We start from the raw sequence: 22745 nt of genomic DNA, 5'->3' as shown, positions 1-22745 counted from the left end.
AAATAAAAGGCTTTCGGGGGTGAAATTCATGGAGTGGGTGTTGTGAAACATTTGCCACTCACAAAAGATATACAATTTAACTTTAGTTTTATTGAAAAAGTTACCTAGTATTACTTTAACTTTTACTAGTCATTTACGCTACTAATAGACTGAAGTAATTAAAGCGGGTCATGTTTGCATGTTTGGAATTGTAACAGCTGAAATCAATTATATCAATATTCCGATAATAACCTGCATTAAGTGAAGGTGGCTATTAACCAGCATTAACCCATTGAGACCTGAAGCCGATTCTACATGTCTCCTAAATCCCAACATTATTCTGAAAAACGTATGTTTCTATATCAGTGGTGCTCAATCTTTTTCATGTCAAGGACCCCCAAAATCATATGTATTTGGCCGCGGACCCCCATCAAAATATGTTGTTCCCGAGACCCCCAGAAGCAAAGATTTGAGTTAAAAATGTTCGCTTTAAAAAAATATATATTCAAAGATTTGCACACATTTTCACGATTTTTCAAAAATAGCAGATCTACAAGCTCGTAGCGCGGCACTCGGTGCCGCGCTATGAGCTTGTAGATCTGCTATTTTTGAATAGCCCAAAGTGTAAAATAATGCTTTTTAGCTCAAAACTAAAAATGACACAGTTCCAGGTCTTAATGGGTTAAGTGAAGGTGGGGGCCGCATGTGGCCCCCGGGCCGCCAGTTGCCCATGTATGATGTATCAGATCACTTGATTTACAGGTGTAAAAATATTTTAGATTCTGATCAGCAACGTTCACCTAAACCTTGCCTAAAGTTCATTTGGCCCTTCTACATTTCTCTCCCTTTCAATTAAATCCCAAATCCATCTGAAATAATATACGTCGGTGAGTTGCGCAGCGATGTGAACGAACCACAGTTTGTCTTGTCCATTGCACTTTTTCTTTCATCGGGTGAGATCTATGAGCTTGATGGGTCGCAGAGCGGCGCCATGTATCACTGCAACAGGTAAACAGAGCTGGATTGGCTTCCTCCTGACAGTAAGCTCTCTGTTAGCATGAACGCCACACAAAGCACAGCGTATGGGGGTCGTAGTCTTTGGCCTAAGGCTCGCTTAATCCATTTCACTGCACATGTAAACCATCCCTCCACACTGGACTGAGAGAAAGAGGTGTTAGTCCCTGTGAAAGGCTTAGCACTGTCACCTGTTACAGTCAATACAGTTGTCATCGCCTGAAGGTGATGTCATCAAGCCATTGATGGATGGATTGATGGATTGATGGATTGATGGATTGATGGATTGATGGATTGATGGATGGATGGATCGATGGATAGATATCTTTATTGACATCTTTATTGACATCTTTATTGACATCTTTATTGACATCTTTATTGACAAAACGTGTATAAATATAGAATTGTACATAACTTTCAGTATGATAAAACTTCAGAGCTTGTCTCTATCGTGGTCCTTTGAGTGTAAGTGTGTGTAAACTGTGTGGGGTGTGTGTGAGTGTGAGCATTTGTTTTAGCAACCTCGTACGGATCACGATCATCCGTCAATTTGATTTGTTTCTCAACATCTCCTATTTAACTGTTTTAATTCAAACTTTTTTTAAATATTCAGGGAGAAAGACTCTTTTCAGGGAGCTATATTTTATTTCCTCTATTAACCGAGGCCATGTTTATTTGTTGACATAAAGGATGCTGGTGTCTCCTAAATCAAAAAGTGCAGGGCGGGGTGTGCATATATCTTGATGACATCGCTGCAAGGGATCTATGTGGGACAGACAAAATAGAGGTTTCTATAGCATTGGTTCTCAAAGTGGGGTCCAGGGGTCCGTGGGGGGGTACCAGGGGGTCCCCAGTCAAATTAGTTAACAGAGCATCACCATCATTTTAACCACTTTATCCATTTATACGTTGACTATTCAAAAATAGCAGATCTACAAACTTGTATATCTGTTTTTTTTTTTTATATATTTGAAAGATATTGAAAGAAATCTTCTCTTCTGGGGGTCCCTGGCACAACACATTTTCAGATGGGGGTCCGTGGCCAAATAGATACACATTTGGGGTTCCTTGGCACGAAAAAGTTTGAGAACCACTGGTTTATAGGACTGAATTACTGGTTCTGTGTACTGGGAGTTGCTGGGGCGTGTGGCGTGGCGTGACTCTCTGCCATGCTCCCAGGAAGCGTGTCCTCTTTGGGTCCCAATGACAGATTTACCCATCATGTCATCATGTTTCTACCCGGAGGAAACGCTGCCATCTGCTCCACAGAGACTTCCAGAGTTCCACACTCCATGTTGACACACACACACACACACACACGCACACACACACGCACGCACGCACGCACGCACGCACGCACGCACGCACACACACACACACACACACACACACACACACACACACACACACACACACACACACACACACACACACACACACACACACATGCACACACATGCAATGACAGAGACATGTGAGCGGCAGTGGCTCAGGGGTAGAGTGGCCGGGTAGAGTGAACTGGAAAACCGCAAGGTTCCCAGTTCGATCCCGGGCTGGGGCGCTCCCCTAGAGTTAGTGTCGAAGTGTCCTTGAGCAAGACACTGAACCTCTAATTGCTCCCGATGAGCAGGTTGGTGCCTTGCATGGTTTCCTCCGCCATCGGTGTATGAATGTGTGTGTGAATGGGTTAATGGCACAATCAATGTAAAGCGCTTTGGATAAAAGCGCTATATAAATGCACCATTTACCATTTTGCACACAAGGAAACGCGCATATATCGTTGCTGTCGGGCAGAAACCTCTTATCTCCGTATTCTGACTTTTTGTGTTTTTTCATAAATTAAGTCCCTACCTACTACTTGATCATACCACAGCGTCACACAAAAGCATCAAAAATAGCAGATCTTTCGCGCCGCGTTTCGAGCTTGTAGATCTGCTACTTTTGCTACGTTCGAATTTAAAGTACCGTAACCGTTTTGGACAGGTACAGAGACGACATGCAATGACACACAGACATGTGTCACGCAAAGGAAACACGCATATGCGAGTACATTATGTACGCAAAGACGCATACATTCAAAAGGTCACTATACTCAGGAAATTACCCACATGCATACTCTATGCTCTCACTGTACTGTAAATAAGTGCGAACGTTGGTACATTTAATGGCGGATGCATGCATGCTGAGCTGATATATGAATGCATTCATGCACATGCACACACACAGACACACACGTGCACGCACGCACACACTAGGGCATTAACAGAATATTTGAATATTCGACTATCAAACCACTATTCGACCACTGTACATCAAAGTAGATTATTTTTTAATAAAAAGAATTTCAGTGGCTTTTCTACAGCAGACACGCAGTTAGTTGTGAGCTCTGGTGTTGGTAGTTTTCCTAATCCATTCATGGTTGATTGTTGTCAAATGATTTCATACTGTATGTGAGGTTGTGCCTATAGGGCTGTCCCCTAAAAGTCGACGCGCATTCCTTGAGTCGAGTCGTCAAAGCCATTGGCCAAAAAAATGGGGAAAAAAATCAAATATTCAAATACTTATAGGTCGAATAAATCGAATGCTAAAAATCACTATTCGTAGGGGCACGGTGGCGCAGTCGGTAGCGCTGTCGCCTCACAGCTAGAAGGTCTAGAAGCTAGAAGAAAAAAAAAAAATCACTATTCGTGTATGCCCTCACACACACACACACACACACACACACACACACACACACACACACACACACACACACAATGCCTCAGGTCTGCCCTGACACAGTATCGTGCATCCAACTCCCTAGAACACTCGACAGAAGAATAAAATTGGGTCTCCATTTCACACTCCCACACACACACACACACACACACACACACACACATGCGCGCGCGCCTTGAACTAGGGACTCCGCAATGCCTGAGGTCTGCCCTGACAGATTGTTATTATTTAGGACGAGGAGGAGGAGTGGAAAAGTGGCTTCCTCCAGTTCTGTCCCCCCACGCTCTCTCTTCTTCCATTCGTTCTCTCCGTCGGATAACAAGAAGAGCAATTCTTTCCATTCATCTTCCTTGCAGCAGACGTGCTCCATCATTGCATCTGAGTCCTTGACTGGGCTTTTATCAAACACACCGACATTGTGTGAAGGCGGATGGATAAATGGTTTTTAAAAAGCGAGGCTCTCGAGGAGAGACGCTGGCGGCATTTCAAGCCATATTCATCGTTCATTCATCAAGTTATCACAGACGGACAGACAGACAGGCAACCTGTTTTGATGATTACATACACCTTGAGGCCTCATCGGAAACACATTTCTCTGAAGGTGAATAGGGCTGCAACTTGCTTTTTGCTTTTACCTGCTTTATCTCCCCAATTTAGTCGTTATGCCAATGAATTCCTCCCCACACACATTTCTGTGTTATCACTGCTGTTGCATCCTACTGACTGAGGAGCCTCTACCGGGAGGACGTAGAGCCGTTGTCCTACTCCTCCCGCCCAACACTCCCTGCTGACAGGATTTAACATTTGTCGCAGGATTCCTAAGCCCATCATTTTTATGACCGGCAGCGATAGGAGACATAAAGGGTCTCCTTTGTGTCTCTTGCCGGAACCGCTGTCTACCGGTCCGCTAGTCATCAAATTATTGGCTTTAGGAATGCGACAAAAACTAAAAAATATCTATGTCTCCATGGGGTGACTAATCGATAGGAAAAAAAGTAATTTTTGGGGTGAACAATCTCTCTAAGGTCTACTGTATATTAGTCGTACAACAAAAAACGAAAACAATCTTCAAGCTCGCCATGCGTTTCCTCATGAAATCGATTTCATAAAAATCATTAAAGAAAATTAATATCGACTAGTTCTATGAACTGTTGCAGCCCTAAAGCTGAGCGTCCACCCAGTGGAATCCCTCTCAGCAGAACATAATATTACCAAAGCTACTGGCAAAAAGGCAGAGAGCTTTTAATTAAACTGGGTTTGATTTGTACAGCGATGTTCTTCCTCTAAGCTCCGGCTGCTGGCTGAGTGCCACGCACACACATTAAGAAACATCCTCACATTGTTGGAAAAGGAGGTCAGGTTTTATCTGAAAATGAAAATGCTCGTGGAGTGAGTATTATTATTAACTCTTTGACTGCCAGAGTATTTTCATAAAGTACTCCCCCAGTGCCAGCAATTTTCGTGTTTTTTTATTTTTATATTTTGAATTTTTCTCATGAAAATAATTTAAGGGGACATAATGTAAAGACCCAGCACAAATCCGCCACTAGAGTGCAGCACATGACTGCTTGATCAGGTCGTTGGGTCTCTCTCAGCCTTCTTGATAGATTAGACAGGGAAAAACATGAAAACGGAAGTGACGTCGTCCCAGATTGTTTTGATCGCCAAAATGCCGTCGTGATACACGACGGCGATGACTGATCGTCACCCAGACCATAGATTATAGAAGAGAAACTGTCCGTTTGTCCGTCATACCGTGTGAAAGACCGTTTATTTACCTATTTTGGACGAAAATGACTGGGGAAAAGAATCAAAAACCGGAAACGGAATCCAGGTCATGAAACCGGATGCAGATGTCCGTGAAGTAAGTGGAACTCGAGAATAACATTGAATATTAAGCAGCATAGCGCAATCAGAGATTAAACAATGAACGCGCGTCCAGCGCGTCGAGCGCGTCGACGGCCAACTGGACAAAGTAGCACTTGACGCGTTATCGCGTCGTCCGCAGTCAAAGAGTTAATATTAATGTTTTTATTTTACTTGGACGATGCCACCCGGGAGTCGGCGATAACGTTTTTGGAACGAGCATTCATCTGCTGACTTATTGTTGGATTACACACACACACACACACACACACACACACACACACACACACACACACACACACACACACACACACCTCTGAGCATGCGCGTTCTCGCGCCCTTCCACCATGCAGTCTTGTAGATCTGCTAATTTGCTATTTTTCAAAATGTGTATCCTGAAAAGTAACAGTTTTGGCCGTATGAGCTTTCCACCCGGCAGAGACGACAATGTTTTACGACTCAAATCTAGGTCTTCAAACTAGCACTCACTGAATTCAGGCTGTACGCAGGGCATGCAAATCAGACGTTCTGTGTGTGGATACTCGTTGGATTACCCGAGTTCTGGAGGATCAAAATGTATGTATAATAGGATATTGAATACTAATTGAGAGCAAAGATAGAGCAAAGATAAAGGTACTTTAAGTCTTTTAGGGAAAGTTTGGGGGAGATTTTTTTTAAAACTTTATTTAACCCATTGAGACCTGGAACTGTGTCATTTTTAGATTTGAGCTAAAAAGCATTATTTTACACTTTAGGCTATTCAAAAATAGCAGATATACAAGCTCATAGCGCGGCACCGAGTGCCGCGCTACGAGCTTGTAGATCTGCTATTTTTGAAAAATCGTGAAAATGTGTGCAAATCTTTGAATATATATATTTTTAAGGCGAACATTTTTAACTCAAATCTTTGCTTCTGGGGGGTCCCTGGAACAAGATATTTTGATGGGGGTCCGCGGCCAAATACATATAATTTTGGGGGTCCTTGACATGAAAAAGATTGAGAACCACTGATATAGAAACATAGGTTTTTCAGAATACTGTTGGGATTTAGGAGACATGTAGAATCGGCTTCAGGTCTCAATGGGTTAATAGAGATGATTTTTCTAAGGATTTAAACCACAGTATTAGCACATGTAGTATTATACAAATTGAGCTGCAACAGCAGTGAGTCAAGAACCAAACCAGACAGTGACACGTAACAGAGCAGTGCCAGCTCACACTACCACAACTGTGTTTGACAGTCAGTGGTGGAAAGTAACTAAGTACATGTACCCAAGGACTGTACTTAACCCATTAAGACCTGAAGCCGATTCTATATCTGTGGTGCTCAAACTTTTTCATGTCAAGGACCCCCAAAATTATTTGTATTTGGCGGCGGGACCCCCATCTCAAAATATGTTGTTCCAGGGAGCCCCCCAGAAGCACAGATTTGAAAAGAAATTCGCTTAAAAAATATATATATTCAAAGATTTGCATACATTTTCAAGTTTTTTCAAAAATAGCAGATCTACAAGCTCGTAGCGCGGCCAGAGTGCCGCGATAGCCAAAGTGTAAAATAGTGCTTTTTAGCTCAAATCAAAAAAGGACAGATGCGATCCACGTCTTAATGGGTTAAGTGCAATTTTGAGGTATTTTTACTGTATTTTTTAGGCCTGAGCTCTAGTAGTCGAATAGTCGACTAATTAGTCGAGGGGACGGGTGTCTGAGTCGACTGCCAATCTCTTAGTCGGAAAAAAAAATAATATATATATATATATATTATTCGACTGAGAGATTGGCCTAGTTTTTTATATTAATTAACTAATAGTTTGCCAAAAATAGGATATACATCATGATTTATTGGGAGAAACCAATAGTATTATGTTAAATCAGACACTAAGCACCCCTACAGCCAAATGGAATGTTCCTCTATTGCATAACATATTTTTTGCAAGATTTGACTGAGAGATTGGAAGTCGAATCAGACTGATTCGACTTCCAATCTCAGTCGAATCATGCAAAAATAATAATAATAATAAAAATATAAATAAAATGTTTTTTTTTTTTTTTTTTTTGGGGGGGTGTGTGTCCTTAGTCGACTGCCAGTCGACTATTGGCAATTATTCGCCAATCAGATTCGACTATACAAATCCTTAGTCGGGGACAGGCCTAGTATTTTTACTTCAATACTTCTACAATTTACTCCAGGATGGTTTCTTCCCAACAGAGACAACATGTTCAAAGTGAATACGGAGCGGCCGTAGCTGTAGGTAGAGATGCCTCCTGGGACACAGTAGGTCCCCCGGTTTGCGTCACGCCAGCCGTTTGTGGCTGGCAGTGGGGGGGCTTGGGGGGGGGGGGGGGGGGGGTCAGCAGGGAGGACTGATCTGGGCTCAGATGTCACAGAGGTAGTGTTAATTAGTCCTGCTACTCTGCAGAGGCCATGCCGCATTAATTAGCATAAACTGACCTGGGGGCCTGCTGAGACTGGCACGCTAGCATCACTTAGCATATTTAGCATACCGATGAGAGAGAGAGAGAGAGATGGAGAGAAGGTGTGTGTGTGTGTGTGTGTGTGTGTGTGTGTGTGTGTGTGTGTGTGTGTGTGTGTGTGTGTGTGTGTGTGTGTGTGTGTGTGTGTGTGTGTGTGTGTGTGTGTGTGTGTGTGTGTGTGTGTGTGTGTGTGTGTGTGTGTGTGTGTGACCTATCTCTCCATGGGAAGTCTCTCACTTACGCACACATGCACGCGTGTACACATACGTGTACGGACACATTTTCTTGGAGTCCATAAATGTGCCCTGTATTGCCAATAACAGGAGACACGGAATGGGAGCGGTGTGAAATAAGATGGAGAAGTAGCTTGGTACAAATGTAGGAGTGCGTGCAAACACACGCACACACACAAACATAGATTTTTGTATTAAATAAATTGGTTTTGGAGCAGTGAGAGCAGAGCGCACTGCCTATTGAATATTTTTTGCCTGCCTATCTGTTTGACTGGCAGATGTATTGATCACCGAGATAGCAGTGTCTTGGAATGTAGTTGCTTCAATATTAAAAAAAATGTATAAAGCATTGATGTGGTAAACTACCTTTGTTGCCAACTGTCCCTTGAAATACAGAATCGTCCCTTATTTGGAAACTAAAAGAGTGTCCCTTATTGAACTGATAAGGCCGGGTATAAGGGTTGCAACACTCTTAATTGTAGCACCAATTATAGCAATATGAGGGAGGCGGGAGAGTCAGTTGAGAATAATCAATAAAAGGATAAGCAGATAACTTCAGCTGAATTTATTATGCAAAAAAATTATAATAATTCAAATAATAATAAACAAACAAAACAGACTCAATGGAAAATAGCACACTAAAATGTCAGCAGATCTCTTAAAGGGATATTTCACTTTAAAACATGTTTGGATTCATTTTAACATCTGCTCAGGCTTTTGTGAGCATGCGACTCTGGGCACAGAGGAGCACACTTATAGTTCCTTATTTAATAACCTGCCGGCCGCACAACACTTTCAGTTTGAAGGTCTTTTCAGACGAGGAACGACACGACGCCTGGGTCCGCGAGGTCACACTGCACTCCTTGTGTGAATAGACACATTAAGTGTCGCCTAAAATAAGGTTCAACACCTTTCCACTCTGGCCGCGTGCAGGTGTGTGTGTGCGTGAGAGAGAGAGAGAGAGAGAGAGAGAGAGAGAGAGAGAGAGAGAGAGAGAGAGAGAGAGAGAGAGAGAGAGAGAGAGAGAGAGAGAGAGAGAGAGAGAGAGAGAGAGAGAGAGAGAGAGAGAGAGAGAGAGAGAGAGAGAGAGAGAGAGAGAGAGAGAGAGAGAGAGAGAGAGAGAGAGAGAGAGAGAGAGAGAGAGATCACCTGCTTTTTGCTACGCCTGTCAGTTCTCCAGCATCTCACTACCTGCCCACTCGCCTCTCATTGAAAATGAATTACTAGGCTTGTCAGTCGCTTCTCGTGTTAAAAGACCTTTTAATGTCCACGCACATCCAACTCAGTCTGAGCTGTCGTCAGTCAGAGAGACGGATGGAGTGAGGGAGATAATGAATGCGTACAGGAGAGAGAGGGAGGAAGACGGTAGAGAATAGAGATTATGTGCAACTGATAATTACCTGCTCTGCTATTCTCTCATGGCTGTAGAGAGACATTTCACTGCATGCAATGCTATTATTATCATTAGGGCATAAGGTTTGTGCCGTACTGAGCGAGCACACATTTATATTCAAGATGTGTTTATGGCAACACTTCAAGTGAAGTGAAAGACTACCGTTAAGTCTATGCAAAGAACACACAAAACGTTTCTGCCTCCACCTCCACGAATGTCACTACTTTAGTTAAATTAACCAGTTACCACTTATAATAGTGACTTATAAGTTTGAAGTCGATTGGTTGGACGGTTTATACGTGAACTACAGACACCACACACACACACACACACACACACACACACACACACACACACACACACACACACACACACACACACACACACACACACACACACACACACAGATTTTGCGCATTTATAGTACACTATGAGCCTTGCAAAAGACAAAGGTCTGTAAGTGTCCAGCAAATATGATTAATTTATGATACTTAGATGTATGATTATTGTTGAGTGCTTATAAGTATAATTAGACATTGTTATGAGTTGCATTATAGACGTGGGCTTCATAGAAAGTGTTACTATATGTTTTTCTTCACTTACTCCATGTTTTCCCAATGAAACGTCTAGATTTGACTCAGTAAGCAGAGTAAACAAGATTCATGATTGCACTTTTGCCTAGCTAGTGTCATGTACAACTCATCATCAACGCATAATGCTGTGTTACTCTTTAATGTCTTAACCACCTTCAACCTGGCATCCCTGTTTTGCACATGCCATCATAGGTGACATTATGTCATATTTTCTAAATTTCTAAAGAGAAAACTAAAACAAAGCGGGGAAACTAGTTGTCCTACGTTTTTCATCACCTGCTCCAATTTTGCCAAATGAGATGTCTACATCTGACCCAGTATGCACAGCAAACAAGATTCACGATGCATAACTAACATGTTATCTGTGTGTGTGTGTGTGTGTGTGTGTGTGTGTGTGTGTGTGTGTGTGTGTGTGTGTGTGTGTGTGTGTGTGTGTGTGTGTGTGTGTGTGTGTGTGTGTGTGTGTGTGTGTGTGTGTGTGTGTGTGTGTGTGCGCGCGTGTGCAGGTCAGATGTCGGTGGAGGGCTTCGCCAGGTATCTGTGCAGTGAGGAGAACTGCCTCATCCCTCCAGAGAAACTGGACCAGAGTGAAGACATGACACTTCCCCTGACCCAGTACTTTATCAACTCATCACACAACACATACCTCACAGGTACACACACACACACACACACACACACACACACATACACACACACACACACACACACACACACACACGTGTGCTTGTGTGTATGAACTATAAGTTAATGCGTTTATGCACAGATACACTCTCTGCCTCTCTCTCTCTCTCTCAATTCAATTCAATTCAATTCAATTCAATCCAAAGGAGCTTTATTGGGAAGAGAAAACATACGTTTACATCGCTAAAGCAGATGTGCCAAAACTCAATGTACTGTATGTACAAATGGGTGTGTCACATTGCAACTTAGAAAAGCTAGCATGCAAAACTAAACTAAAATGAATATTTGCTTTTAGAAATAGTTATACAGTAAATCCACGTAGGCAAGGGTAGCTTTGATATCAAGCTTTTGAAACAAATAGCACCTTTTCAAGGTGTTGCAGTCACTTGGTATAACCCTTTTTAACTCTTTGACTGCCAGAGTATTTTCATAAAGTACTCCCCCAGTGCCAGCAATTTTCGTGTTTTTTTATTTTTATATTTTGAATTTTTCTCATGAAAATAATTTAAGGGCACATAATATAAAGACCCAGCACAAGTCCGCCACTAGAGAGCAGCACATGACTGCTTGATCAGGTCGTTGGGACTCTCTCACCCTTCTTGATAGATTAGACAGGGAAACACATGAAAACGGATGTGACGTCCTCCCAGATTGTTTTGATCGCCAAAATTACGTTGTGATACACGACGGCGATGACTGATCGTCACCCAGACCATAGATTATAGAAGAGAAACTGTCCGTTTGTCCGTCATACCGTGTGAAAGACCGTTTATTTACCTATTTTGGACGAAAATGACTGGGGAAAAGAATCAAAAACCGGAAACGGAATCCAGGTCATGAAACCGGATGCAGATGTCCGTGAAGTAAGTGGAACTCGAGAATAACATTGAATATTAAGCAGCATAGCGCAATCAGAGATTAAACAATGAACGCGCGTCCAGCGCGTCGAGCGCGTCGACGGCCAACTGGACAAAGTAGCACTTGACGCGTTATCGCGTCGTCCGCAGTCAAAGAGTTAAGACAAATAGCAGCATTTTATCAAATATATTTGATTTAGTACACAATAAACAGCAGTTTTTCAAAACTATTTAGAGGTAGTTGCTCCGTTCATACAGTACTGTAGTTCTGTCTCTCTCTCACACTCTCTCTCAGGTGGCCTTTCTCTCAATTAAATTTTACTCCCAAACAGTTTCGTGCGTTTCCCCTGCTCCTCACACATGGATAGTTGACTTGATCATTCGGAAACACAATTATCTTGGCAGGCGTTAGCGTACATCTCTGAATGGAAATGGACTACATTTACGTAAATCATCAGACCTGTTCATTGATATTCATGAGTTTTTATATTTCTTTAGGCTGGTGATTGCATATCTGCACGCACGCACGCACGCACACACCAACACAGAAACACACACACGCACGAGTGCGCACTAGCTCTTACGCACATGGTTTGGCAAACTTTTGAGGACATTGATTTGATTTGATTCTCTCATTGATTTGCATTCATGCCGCATCACCCTGCCCCAACACCAATCCCAACCCCCCCACCCTAACCTTATGAAACTTCAGTCAGATCTAATTTGTCATGCCAATTCCAATCAAGTCGTTTATCGTCCAACGTTTGTCCCCATATGTTGCCTATTGCAGGAACACACATTTGCGCGAGCGCACACACACACACACACACACACACACACACACACACACACACACACACAGTGGCCCTCATTTATCAATCTTACGTGGAAACCATCGCAGGAATCATCTCACGCAGGCCCGGATTAACACAAAAAGCCCAAAACCCCCTGGCAGCGCCAATGAACTAAGAACACAATGCAATCATTAATCGCAATTATTTGTGTGACAATGAATGGTCATGTACCGTGACATAATCGTGACAGCTTCTGCAGCTAAAGCTGTATGCATTAACCCATTGAGGCCTGAGGTTCCGATTCTGCAAAATGTCTTCTAAATCCTAAACGGTTTTCTGAAAAACGTATGTTTCTATATCAGTGGTTTTCAAACTTTTTCATGCCAAGGACCCCAAAATGACATGAATTTGGCCGCGGACCCCCATCTCAAAATATTTTGTTCCAGGGACCCCCAGAAGCAAAGATTTGAGTTAATGTTTGCTTTAAAAGAATATATATATTCAAAGATTTGCACACATTTTCAAGATTTTTAAAAAATAGCAGATCTACAAGCTTCAAAAATAGCAGATATACAAGCTTCAAAAATAGCAGATATACAAGCTCATAGCGCGGCACCGAGTGCCGCGCTATGAGCTTGTATATCTGCTATTTTTGAATAGCCAAATTGTAAAATAATGCTTTTTTAGCTCAAATCCAAAAATTGCACAGATGCGTTCCGGGTCTTAATGGGTTAATCATGACAACATCCCAACACTGCACAATGCACAAGGTAATGAGGCTTCAGCGCTCTGTGACATAATGACGCTTTTGGAGACGGCAGCTGTGAGTATCTTGTGCTACAGCAGATTTAAAAAGCAGGAGAAAAAGAAATGGTGATGATGACTTCTCGTTCCAACAAAGCTAGACAGACAATGAAACCTGGGGAAATGTCCATTCGCTGCTGTTTCGCTAAAATTAAAATCCTCTCGCATCTACGCGCACGTATACTGTAGGTCTTAATGGAGTCAGAATTGCTGTTAAATCTTTTTCAAATGGGTGACTGATTAAAGCATCTAACCTAATTTTTTGTAATTCCTCGGTTTTAAATGCTTGTAATTGATATCACCTGTTAACCCTGTACACTGTAAACGCAACTATCTGTTTATGTTAGGGATGCGTAGGGGTATGTTCGATATTAGATCTATGCTGTGATAATGCAGTTTACACTTGAGCTATGTTGCACTTTCACATAGTTTGGAAATGCATTTTTAATATGGATTTTATTTATTAATGCAGCTTAGTTTTTAACACAGGTCACATTTAACACTGAGTTTTTAACATTTTAACTCTCGAGACTGTAGCTGCTGTGTTGGCTTTTAGTGCGCAATGAATTTCACGTACCTTTTACTATGTAATTGGTATTGCTGACAAATAAAGTCAATCCCTTGAACATAGATGTTAGGTCACATCATTTTAAGTGAATAAGTGGCTGCTGTTTATGTTTTAAATGCCCGTCAGATTGTCAGACTATGCTTCACCGCATGTCTACGATGAAAAACATTTGTGTACTCCCTCCGGCTGAGACCTGAGGTGAGATTTGATCGTTGCCTTACGCTCACAGACTGATGAATGGCAACAATTGCGCCGAGATGAGATGAGCCATATGTCCAATTTTTCAGTCTGTGCGAGTTTGATAAATGAGGGCCACTGTGTGGCATCTACGTGCTGCAGAGCACACGGCATGCTACAACGGACACAGACACACACACACACACACACACACACACACACACACACACACACACACACACGCAGTGTGTGGTAGTCACATCTACGTGCTCTTGGCAGAGCACACGGCGTGCTACAGTGGCCATTTTCTATTGAGAGAACATTAGCATTCATCTATTCAAATCTATTCCGGCAGAGGAAGTGAAGAGTATCAGATCTTTCAAGTGAATCGAATTTTCTCCAGTGCGACGGCAACGCGGAAATTCCTTTACAATAGGACCGCTGGCCTGTGACCGCGGTAAACAAACAAACAGAGTGTCCCTGAGTCACCCCAATGCTGCCATATTCCTTCCTGCAGCTGCTTATGCATTATGGATAGGGACACACTGTGACATGATAATAAAACATGAGGAGAAGATGCACCATGAATTACTACTGTTCATGGGAGGAAAATATAGAAATACAATGAATTAATGAATATTTATGAATGAATGAATGTGTTGTTATTTTGTCAGGATAATTGCTTGACCCATCCCACATGGGGTTATCAGACACATCAGTTAACAAAACACACAACATTCCGGTGTATTACCCAACCAGTAATCTCTCAAGAACAGATTCTGCTCTGCGTTTGAATCTGTCGGGGAGGTTCGTCATATCGCGTACGCACTGGCCTACAAGTGGGCGTGCCTTCAGATCAGGAAGCAGGCCGCGCTCTACCCAATCAAATGTAGTGGGCGGGATGTACGTGTCCGCCGATCCTTCCCCACTAGAAACAAACCAAAACTCATTTAACAATAGCGTCCTCGGAGCAGACAAAACCACGGAAAGATATTCACATTTTAACTTGCTCTTTCATCATAGAAACAAGTGGGCTTATAACCAAAACGATCCATGTTCTCTGGGAGAAGTGGTGTTAGTGTTCCGTGTAGAAATATTGTTAGTGGGAATGAAAACATAGTCGCACCACCGGAAGTGAAAGGCTGAAGGCAGACCAAAACCCCGGTTTCCTTGCGCACGCGTGCTACGTCGACTTCCTCCCAGAGCCAAGTGAGATAGTCAAAAACAGCAGAGGGCGCTGTTTTTCCTTTTCATTTGGCGATGGGTTCCCAGATTGCCCAACCAGCAACTCATAATACAGCGTGAATATAAACAGCAGAATATATTTACATTATAATATGCATGCATATATACATACATACGATACACATTCATACATACATACCTGCACATAAAAAGTTAAAATGAAGTGAGAGTTTTATTGTTTATCTATCATAAGAGTTGATCTATTATAATACAGGGTCTAATAATTGTGTGGCTGTGTATCCGGGGCTTCATGTGACCAGTCATCTATGACATATGACTCCATATATGCAGTCATACATCATAAATCATAAGCTTTCAGCCAGATCGGACCCCATTCACGTCCATTAGAAAATGTAACCACTTAAACCCTATACGTGGTTGGTCAGGGCTCTATACGAGTGTCTTTTCTGTTTTGCTCTACATTAAATATCTTTGCTGAAAATAGACGATCTACAAGCTTGCATTGTGAGCATGTAGATTGGCTATTTTCTGCGAAGGTTTTCCCCATAATATAGATACGATTTAAGTGGTTATGTCAAAAGATTGGTTGGAGGTGTCGATGCACAAGATCGATACAGCAGTTTGCGAGATTAGCCCCGGACAAACACACACACAGACAGACCCTTTTGTAGATCAAGGGTTCCCAAACTTTTTCAGTTCGAGACCCAAAAGAGACATTTGGTGTCCCAGGACCCAACTTACAAAACACATGATGAATTAACCCGTTATGCCACATATAGCGAAAATAGCATTACAACTTGTACGCGCTTTTAAAATAGTTTTGAAACAGTTATATTAAAAAAAAAGACATTTGGGGATATAAAAAGAACATGAATAAAAAAAAGATTTTGTGGGAATTATTTTAGGAAAACAACATAAAAACAGGTCCTTGGGCCGCAACCTGTGTTGCCAGATTCTGTGAGAGAAACAAGCAACCAGGTCTAGGAAGACAAGCCTAAAAGAAGCGACTATGGGCCACATAAGCACTTAAAACAAATCAGCTATTTGAAAATAGCAGATCTACAAGCTCACAACGCGTCGCATAGCGACGCGTTGTGAGCTTGTAGACCTGCTATTTTCAAACAAAATCTTGGGGGGAAATTATAATAAGCAGACCTGGCAACACTGGCCGCAACCCTGTGTTTGGGCAACACTGTTGTAGATCAGTGTATATCAACCCTGGCAAACGTCCCAATTTTGGGCCGGGGCTACTGCTGAGGTGTGCCGCGCCGTTTGAAGAAGGTTTGAAAAAATATAATTTTGAAAAAAAAAAAAAAAAAAATTTTTTTTTTTTAAACAATTTTAACAATAATAATAATCAGGCATGCAAACAGCCCCGAGGTGAAAAGGGTGACAACATGCTGTTTTTTTTCGGGTCAGGTGTCACACTATTGCCCTATTTGGATTAAAAACGGCTAGTGGAAGCTGAAAAGCTACAAGTTTGCATGTCTGAATAATGCAAAAACAGAAATATTTGTTTGCATTTGCTTTTTTTCTATATATATATATATATACCGTATATCTAGGTGTTCCCTGGGATTTTTTGGCTATGCCAGGTGTGCCTTGGCACAAAAAAGGTTGATAGACACTGTTGTAGATGGTTGGCCTCCTACAGGGCCAACAGTGTAAACCTCTCCCCTGCCTGGGCGGAGTGTTTGTCAGCGTCCCGCTGGGTGACTTCATGGATGGTAATGGGAGGGCAGCGGGGCGTTTTATGTATTCATTCCTGCTGATTGCTGTCGCTAATCGATAGCAAAGCGGAGGCGTGTTCCACGAGGCGCGCGGCACAGGATCTCATTTAGAGAAGAACCTTCTCCTAATTGATTTGAGAAAGAGCGATGTAGCACTTTAACCCCCCGGGGAGGCTGGACGGGACACCAGAGGACAAACAAAAGAGTGTGTGTGTGTGTGTGTGTGTGTGTGTGTGTGTGTGTGTGTGTGTGTGTGTGGCGTGTGCGTGTGCGTGTGTGAGATCAAAAGAAAGATTATCAGACAGAGAGAATGACAGACAGACAGACACACACAGCCATAGTGACAGAGAGAGTGAGAGAGAGGGAGGGATAGAGAGAGAGAGAGAGAGAGAGAGAGAGAGAGAGAGAGATAGAGAGAGAGAGACAGCCATAGTGACAGAGAGAGAGCATGTTACTGGAAGAGTGAGAGAGAGAGGGACAAAGAGAGAGTTACAGAGAGAGATAAACAAACAGACAAGACAGACAGACAGACAGAGAGAGAGAGAGAGAGAGAGAGAGAGAGAGAGAGAGAGAGACACAGCCATAGTGACAGAGAGAGAGATTACTGGAAGAGTGAGAGAGAGAGGGACAGAGAGAGAGTTACAGAGAGAGATAAACAAACAGACAAGACAGACAGACAGACAGACAGAGAGAGAGAGAGAGAGAGAGAGAGAGAGAGACACAGCCATAGTGACAGAGAGAGAGATTACTGGAAGAGTGAGAGAGAGAGGGACAGAGAGAGAGTTACAGAGAGAGATAAACAAACAGACAAGACAGACAGACAGACAGACAGAGAGAGAGAGAGAGAGAGAGAGAGAGAGACACAGCCATAGTGACAGAGAGAGAGATTACTGGAAGAGTGAGAGAGAGAGGGACAGAGAGAGAGTTACAGAGAGAGATAAACAAACAGACAAGACAGACAGACAGACAGACAGAGAGAGAGAGAGAGAGAGAGAGAGAGAGACACAGCCATAGTGACAGAGAGAGAGATTACTGGAAGAGTGAGAGAGAGAGGGACAGAGAGAGAGTTACAGAGAGAGATAAACAAACAGACAAGACAGACAGAGTGACAAAGAGAGACAGAGAGTGAAAGAGAGAGAGACAGAGAGTGGGACATTGAAGTGGAAAGTGAGCACGTACCCAGCAACTTGGAGCGGCTCCCATGTTGGCAGCGGTGCAGCTGCTAATGTGAAGAGATAATTGCTTGGTTAATGGTGGCAGGCGATGGTTCACCTGCCTCGCATAATGACAATTGTATTGTTTTTGCTGCGTGAGGACAGCAAGCGCCGTTAATGAGCTCTGGAGAGAAGTGATGGGAAAGGCTTTTATGTGGACAGCCCTGTCTCTTAGTCAGTCAATAGGACTGTAACCTCATGGGCTATGCTCTGACCGTGTGTGTGTGTGTGTGTGTGTGCGTGTGCGTGTGCGTGTGCGTGTGCGTGTGCGTGTGCGTGTGCGTGTGTGTGTGTGTGCGTGTGTGTGTGACAGCTGGCCAGCTGGCGGGGAACTCGTCGGTGGAGATGTACAAGCAGGTCCTCCTGTCGGGCTGCCGCTGCATCGAGCTGGACTGCTGGAAGGGCCGCACCACAGAAGAAGAACCCGTCATCACGCACGGCTTCACCATGACCACAGAGATCTCCTTCAAGGTGAGACCAGGAGAGTATAGGGTAAGGGGGCTGAGGACAAAGGAGAAGAGAGGAGAACAAGAGAGAGGGAGAGAGAAAGAGGGAGAGAGAGAAAATCTTTTGCAGAGGTACAACTGGATAAATGGCCTGAAAAAACATCTGTCAGAAAACTACAAGTGGAGATAGATATTAAAGGAGAATTCCGGACATTTTAAGTGTTATCTTTGATGTGTCGTTACTCACCTACCGACGTAAAAAGTGGCATTGTTTTTTTCCAGAGATTCCCCTGTCGTCATTTTTTCAACCCCCTCCGTTGTCTTGTTTCTCAACCTGGCAACACCAAGTTGCCAGGTTCTGGAGAGAAACAAGCAACCAGTGTTAAATCGTTCGGCATTAACGGTAGCCTCTCAGGAACTTTCAGCGCATGTTTGACTATCATGAGACTCTACAATGAGTTGTAGTAGAGAAAAAAATAACTTTGCATCGGTTATAATAGACAAATTTCCCTAAGCCACGCGCTCCCATTATGACAACGGAGGGGGTTGAAAAAATGACGACAGGGGAATCTCTGGAAAAAAACAATGCCACTTTTTACGTCGGTAGGTGAGTAACGAGACATCAAAGATAACACTTAAAATGTCCGGAATTCTCCTTTAAATCCCCTTGAAATGAGGGGTCATACACTGCTGACGTTTTCCCCTCTTCTCCTCTGAAAATATAGCTGTTGTGTTTGTTAACCCATTAAGACCTGAGGCCGAAATCTCTGTTCCAGGGAAGTGTTTTACTGTACCTTTGTGCTGTTTCCATTTTTCTGTTTCTAAAATAAAGTATTAAATTCAATTCAACAAATATAATATTTAGAGCATCCCAACTATGTGCTTTTGAGAAACAGACTAGAAAGACAGACATACAGGAAGGAATGACAGACAGACAGACAGACAGACAGACAGACCCTTTCAAGGTGAAATATACAGGTGGGTGCACTGATTGATGCAGCAAATGTATATTTAATGAAAGTAACCTGAGGAGCAGAGTAAGACTGATTGAGTTATATTGAGAATGAAATAGCAAAGTGAAAGAGCAGCGACCGACAGACAGAGAGAGTACGGGAGAGAGAGAGAGAGAGTGAGAGTGGGAGGACGAGAAGGAGAAAGAGGGCTGTGTTATTAGACGAGAGCTTTTTTCCACAGAAGGGAAGAAGGACTTTAAATTAACCCAAGTTCATGTTTGTGTAACTGACTCGGTTCATCTTTGCAAAGCCTCGCTCTGCAAAGCCTTGGTCATAGACGTTTAGCTGCGTTCAGCAGTGACCTTCAGCACACATTATCCTGTTTAAGGCTCTGACAGAGTCTATAAGTGCATAACCTCGGATCCCAGGCTTGTGTTTTCTCCCAAAGAAAAAGCCACGGGAAACGTTGAAATGAAAGTGAGAAGTGGATAGAAAGGTACTGCTGACAGTATGGGCAGGAGCTGTTCGGGGCTATAAGGCAATTGTTTTATATATTTCCCTTCCAGTTTTGCTGATAGATATAAATTGTTCAATCTGATTTTGGTTTATTTTGCACCCGGTCAGATAAACACAGACTGGGCCCTATACAGTATCTTGCGCTCTGCCTTACCCCGTTATGCCTAAACCTTTTAGGCATCTTTTACTATTTTGCAAAAAAAAACATTTTTAAATAGTGAAAATAGACGATCTGGGTCTGGGACCCCAATCTGTACTATAAAATCCTAACTCTCTGAGTTACAGACCTGTGACTCCTCAAGGACCCGGGGGGGGGCCCTCGGACCCCAGTTTGTGAACCACTGAGTTAGTGGTTTCCTTTTCAGGAAACCGTTTGTGTTCTCACATTACATGTCAATACTTTTTTACAGTGTTACATTTTTTTTGAGAAATTGCAAGTTCAGATCACGTAAAGCTATTTATACGGTATATGCCAAGTACAGCTGAAACACTGTGAAGGCGGACGTGTGCTGAAGTCTGTTTAGTTTACATGGACCCCAGCAGAGTCTTGACCATGCAATGGACTACAAATTAGCCTTTAGTAAACATTAATTATCTCCCAGGCATTCTTCGTTGATTGGGGTTATTCAATCCAGGGTCAACTAATGTCGTACCCACATACCCAGCATTTAATTATTTGCCCTGTCTGACCGGGAGTGATTAATGGGCCTAGACTAGAGGGTCAAAAGCTGTATCAGCCCCAGGGCTGAAAACTGCTATATCTGCCCTCTAGGGCTGATACTGTAACTGTGATGGCAGTATACATGTAGGTGACCAATCAGCACAAGCCAACGGGCACTGAAATGTCATCATCAGACATGGTTGTCACCCACCAAAGATGGATGTTGTGGTAGAAGTCATGGCTGAGGAGACACTGGAGTTTATCAAAATGATAGTGCATTCACATCCAAGTGCCCACAGGTGCACGACAAACAACAGTACATACAAGAACAATAAGGTCTGCACACTGGTGAAAAAAAAACAATAACTCCCACTCTTTTCTTTATTGCATCAACATTTTTATCACACAAGGATCTATTAACTCTTTTACTGCCAGAGTAAATAAATAAATAAAGGCCAGATTTTCTTACCTTTTCAAGTAGTCACAGAATATTTATCTCCAGTATGATCGATCCCCTGATGGTTGCTAATCACGGAGGGTTTCACTGTGCTTCCCACTTTGCTGTGGGATCATGTTATCTCCTGGTTCTGTGTGAAAAAAATGTATATATATATATATCTTTGTTAAAAAAAATCCCCCCCCCCCCCAAAAAGTCGTCATAAATCGTCCTTGGCAGTAAATTAGTTAATCTATTCGTGCAAGGATGAATAGCGAAAATATCCGATTCACAAGCTCACATCGCCTCCTGATTTGACGCATTGTGAGCTTGTAGATCGGCTATTTTGGCTATTTAATGTACGAGGACATTATATTGGGCTTACGTGGTTAAACTGTGATAAAATGCATTTTTTTTCTCATTGTATTTGTGAATAAATCAGGCCATGGGTAACCTATATGATAACGTATTGACCAAAAGTCCTCATTGGCAATGATGGACGAGGGGCGATAATGTCTATTTATCATAAGTTAACTAACCACCTCTCTCTGTTTGAACGTGCAGGAGGTGATCGAGGCCATCGCAGAGTGTGCCTTCAAGACGTCACCGTTCCCTGTCATCCTGTCCTTTGAGAACCACGTGGACTCGTAAGTTCGACGTCGTGAGGGACTATTTACCTCATTGATTGCTGTGTTGTTGCCCTGCCTGGGCTTGTTGTACAGTATGTGCTATTAACCCTTTAAGACCGGGAACGCATCTATGTGTCATTTTAAGATTTCTATGGGCTATTCAAAAAATAGAAGATCTACAAGCTCATCTACAAGCAAGATCTGCTATCTTTTTGAAAAATCGTGACAATTTGTGCAAATCTTTGAATATATATATATTTTTTAAAGCGATTTTTTTTTACTCAAATCTTTGCTTCTGGGGGGTCCCTGAACAACATATTTTGAGATGGGGGTCCGCGGCCAAATACATATAATTTTGGGTGGTCCTTGACATGAAAAAGTTTGAGAACCACTGATATTAAAGCAACATACGTTTTTTTTTTTAAATCTTTTTTTTTGTAGAATCCCCAGAAGCAATAAGATTTGAGTAACAAATGTTCACTTTAAAAATATATATATATTCAAAGTTTTGCACACATTTTCACGATTTTTAAAAAGAATAGCAGATCTACAAGCTCATTGCGCGGCACTCGGTGCACTCGGTCAAAAATGTTGAATAGCCATTGAAATCTTAAAATGACAGATGACACACAGATGCGTTCCCGGTCTTAATGGGTTAAAACACTTACTGGTTCAGAGGTAAGGAGCAGTTTGGGCCTTAAAGGCTGTAAGAGGTTGACATTAGAAGCTGTGTGAATGTGTCACCATGTGTTATTGGTAATTACAGTACTTGTAATATTATGGCCTCCGGCGTGTTTGAGTG

General features: G+C 42.5%; 1 protein-coding gene across 4 annotated transcripts in view; it reads left to right on the top strand.

Moving 5' to 3' along the window:
• plcb1l (phospholipase C beta 1-like) overlaps positions 1 to 22745 on the top strand; it is a 273312-nt gene that overhangs the window by 180811 nt on the left and 69756 nt on the right. For all 4 annotated transcript variants that reach the window (XR_013934755.1, XM_080453637.1, XM_080453638.1 and 1 more), the window contains exons 10-12: positions 10775 to 10921; positions 18616 to 18773; positions 21879 to 21961. Coding sequence is in view for 3 of the 4 variants with exons in the window: in XM_080453637.1 (XP_080309763.1) it covers positions 10775 to 10921; positions 18616 to 18773; positions 21879 to 21961 (388 nt within the window). In the remaining variant the exon portion in view is untranslated. The remainder of the gene's footprint in view (positions 1 to 10774; positions 10922 to 18615; positions 18774 to 21878; positions 21962 to 22745) is intronic.

Source organism: Gymnoscopelus braueri, assembly GCF_963280865.1.
Source record: "Gymnoscopelus braueri genome assembly, chromosome: 16".
Classification (NCBI taxonomy): Eukaryota; Metazoa; Chordata; class Actinopteri; order Myctophiformes; family Myctophidae; genus Gymnoscopelus; species Gymnoscopelus braueri.
This window is presented reverse-complemented; position numbering and strand designations above follow the sequence as displayed.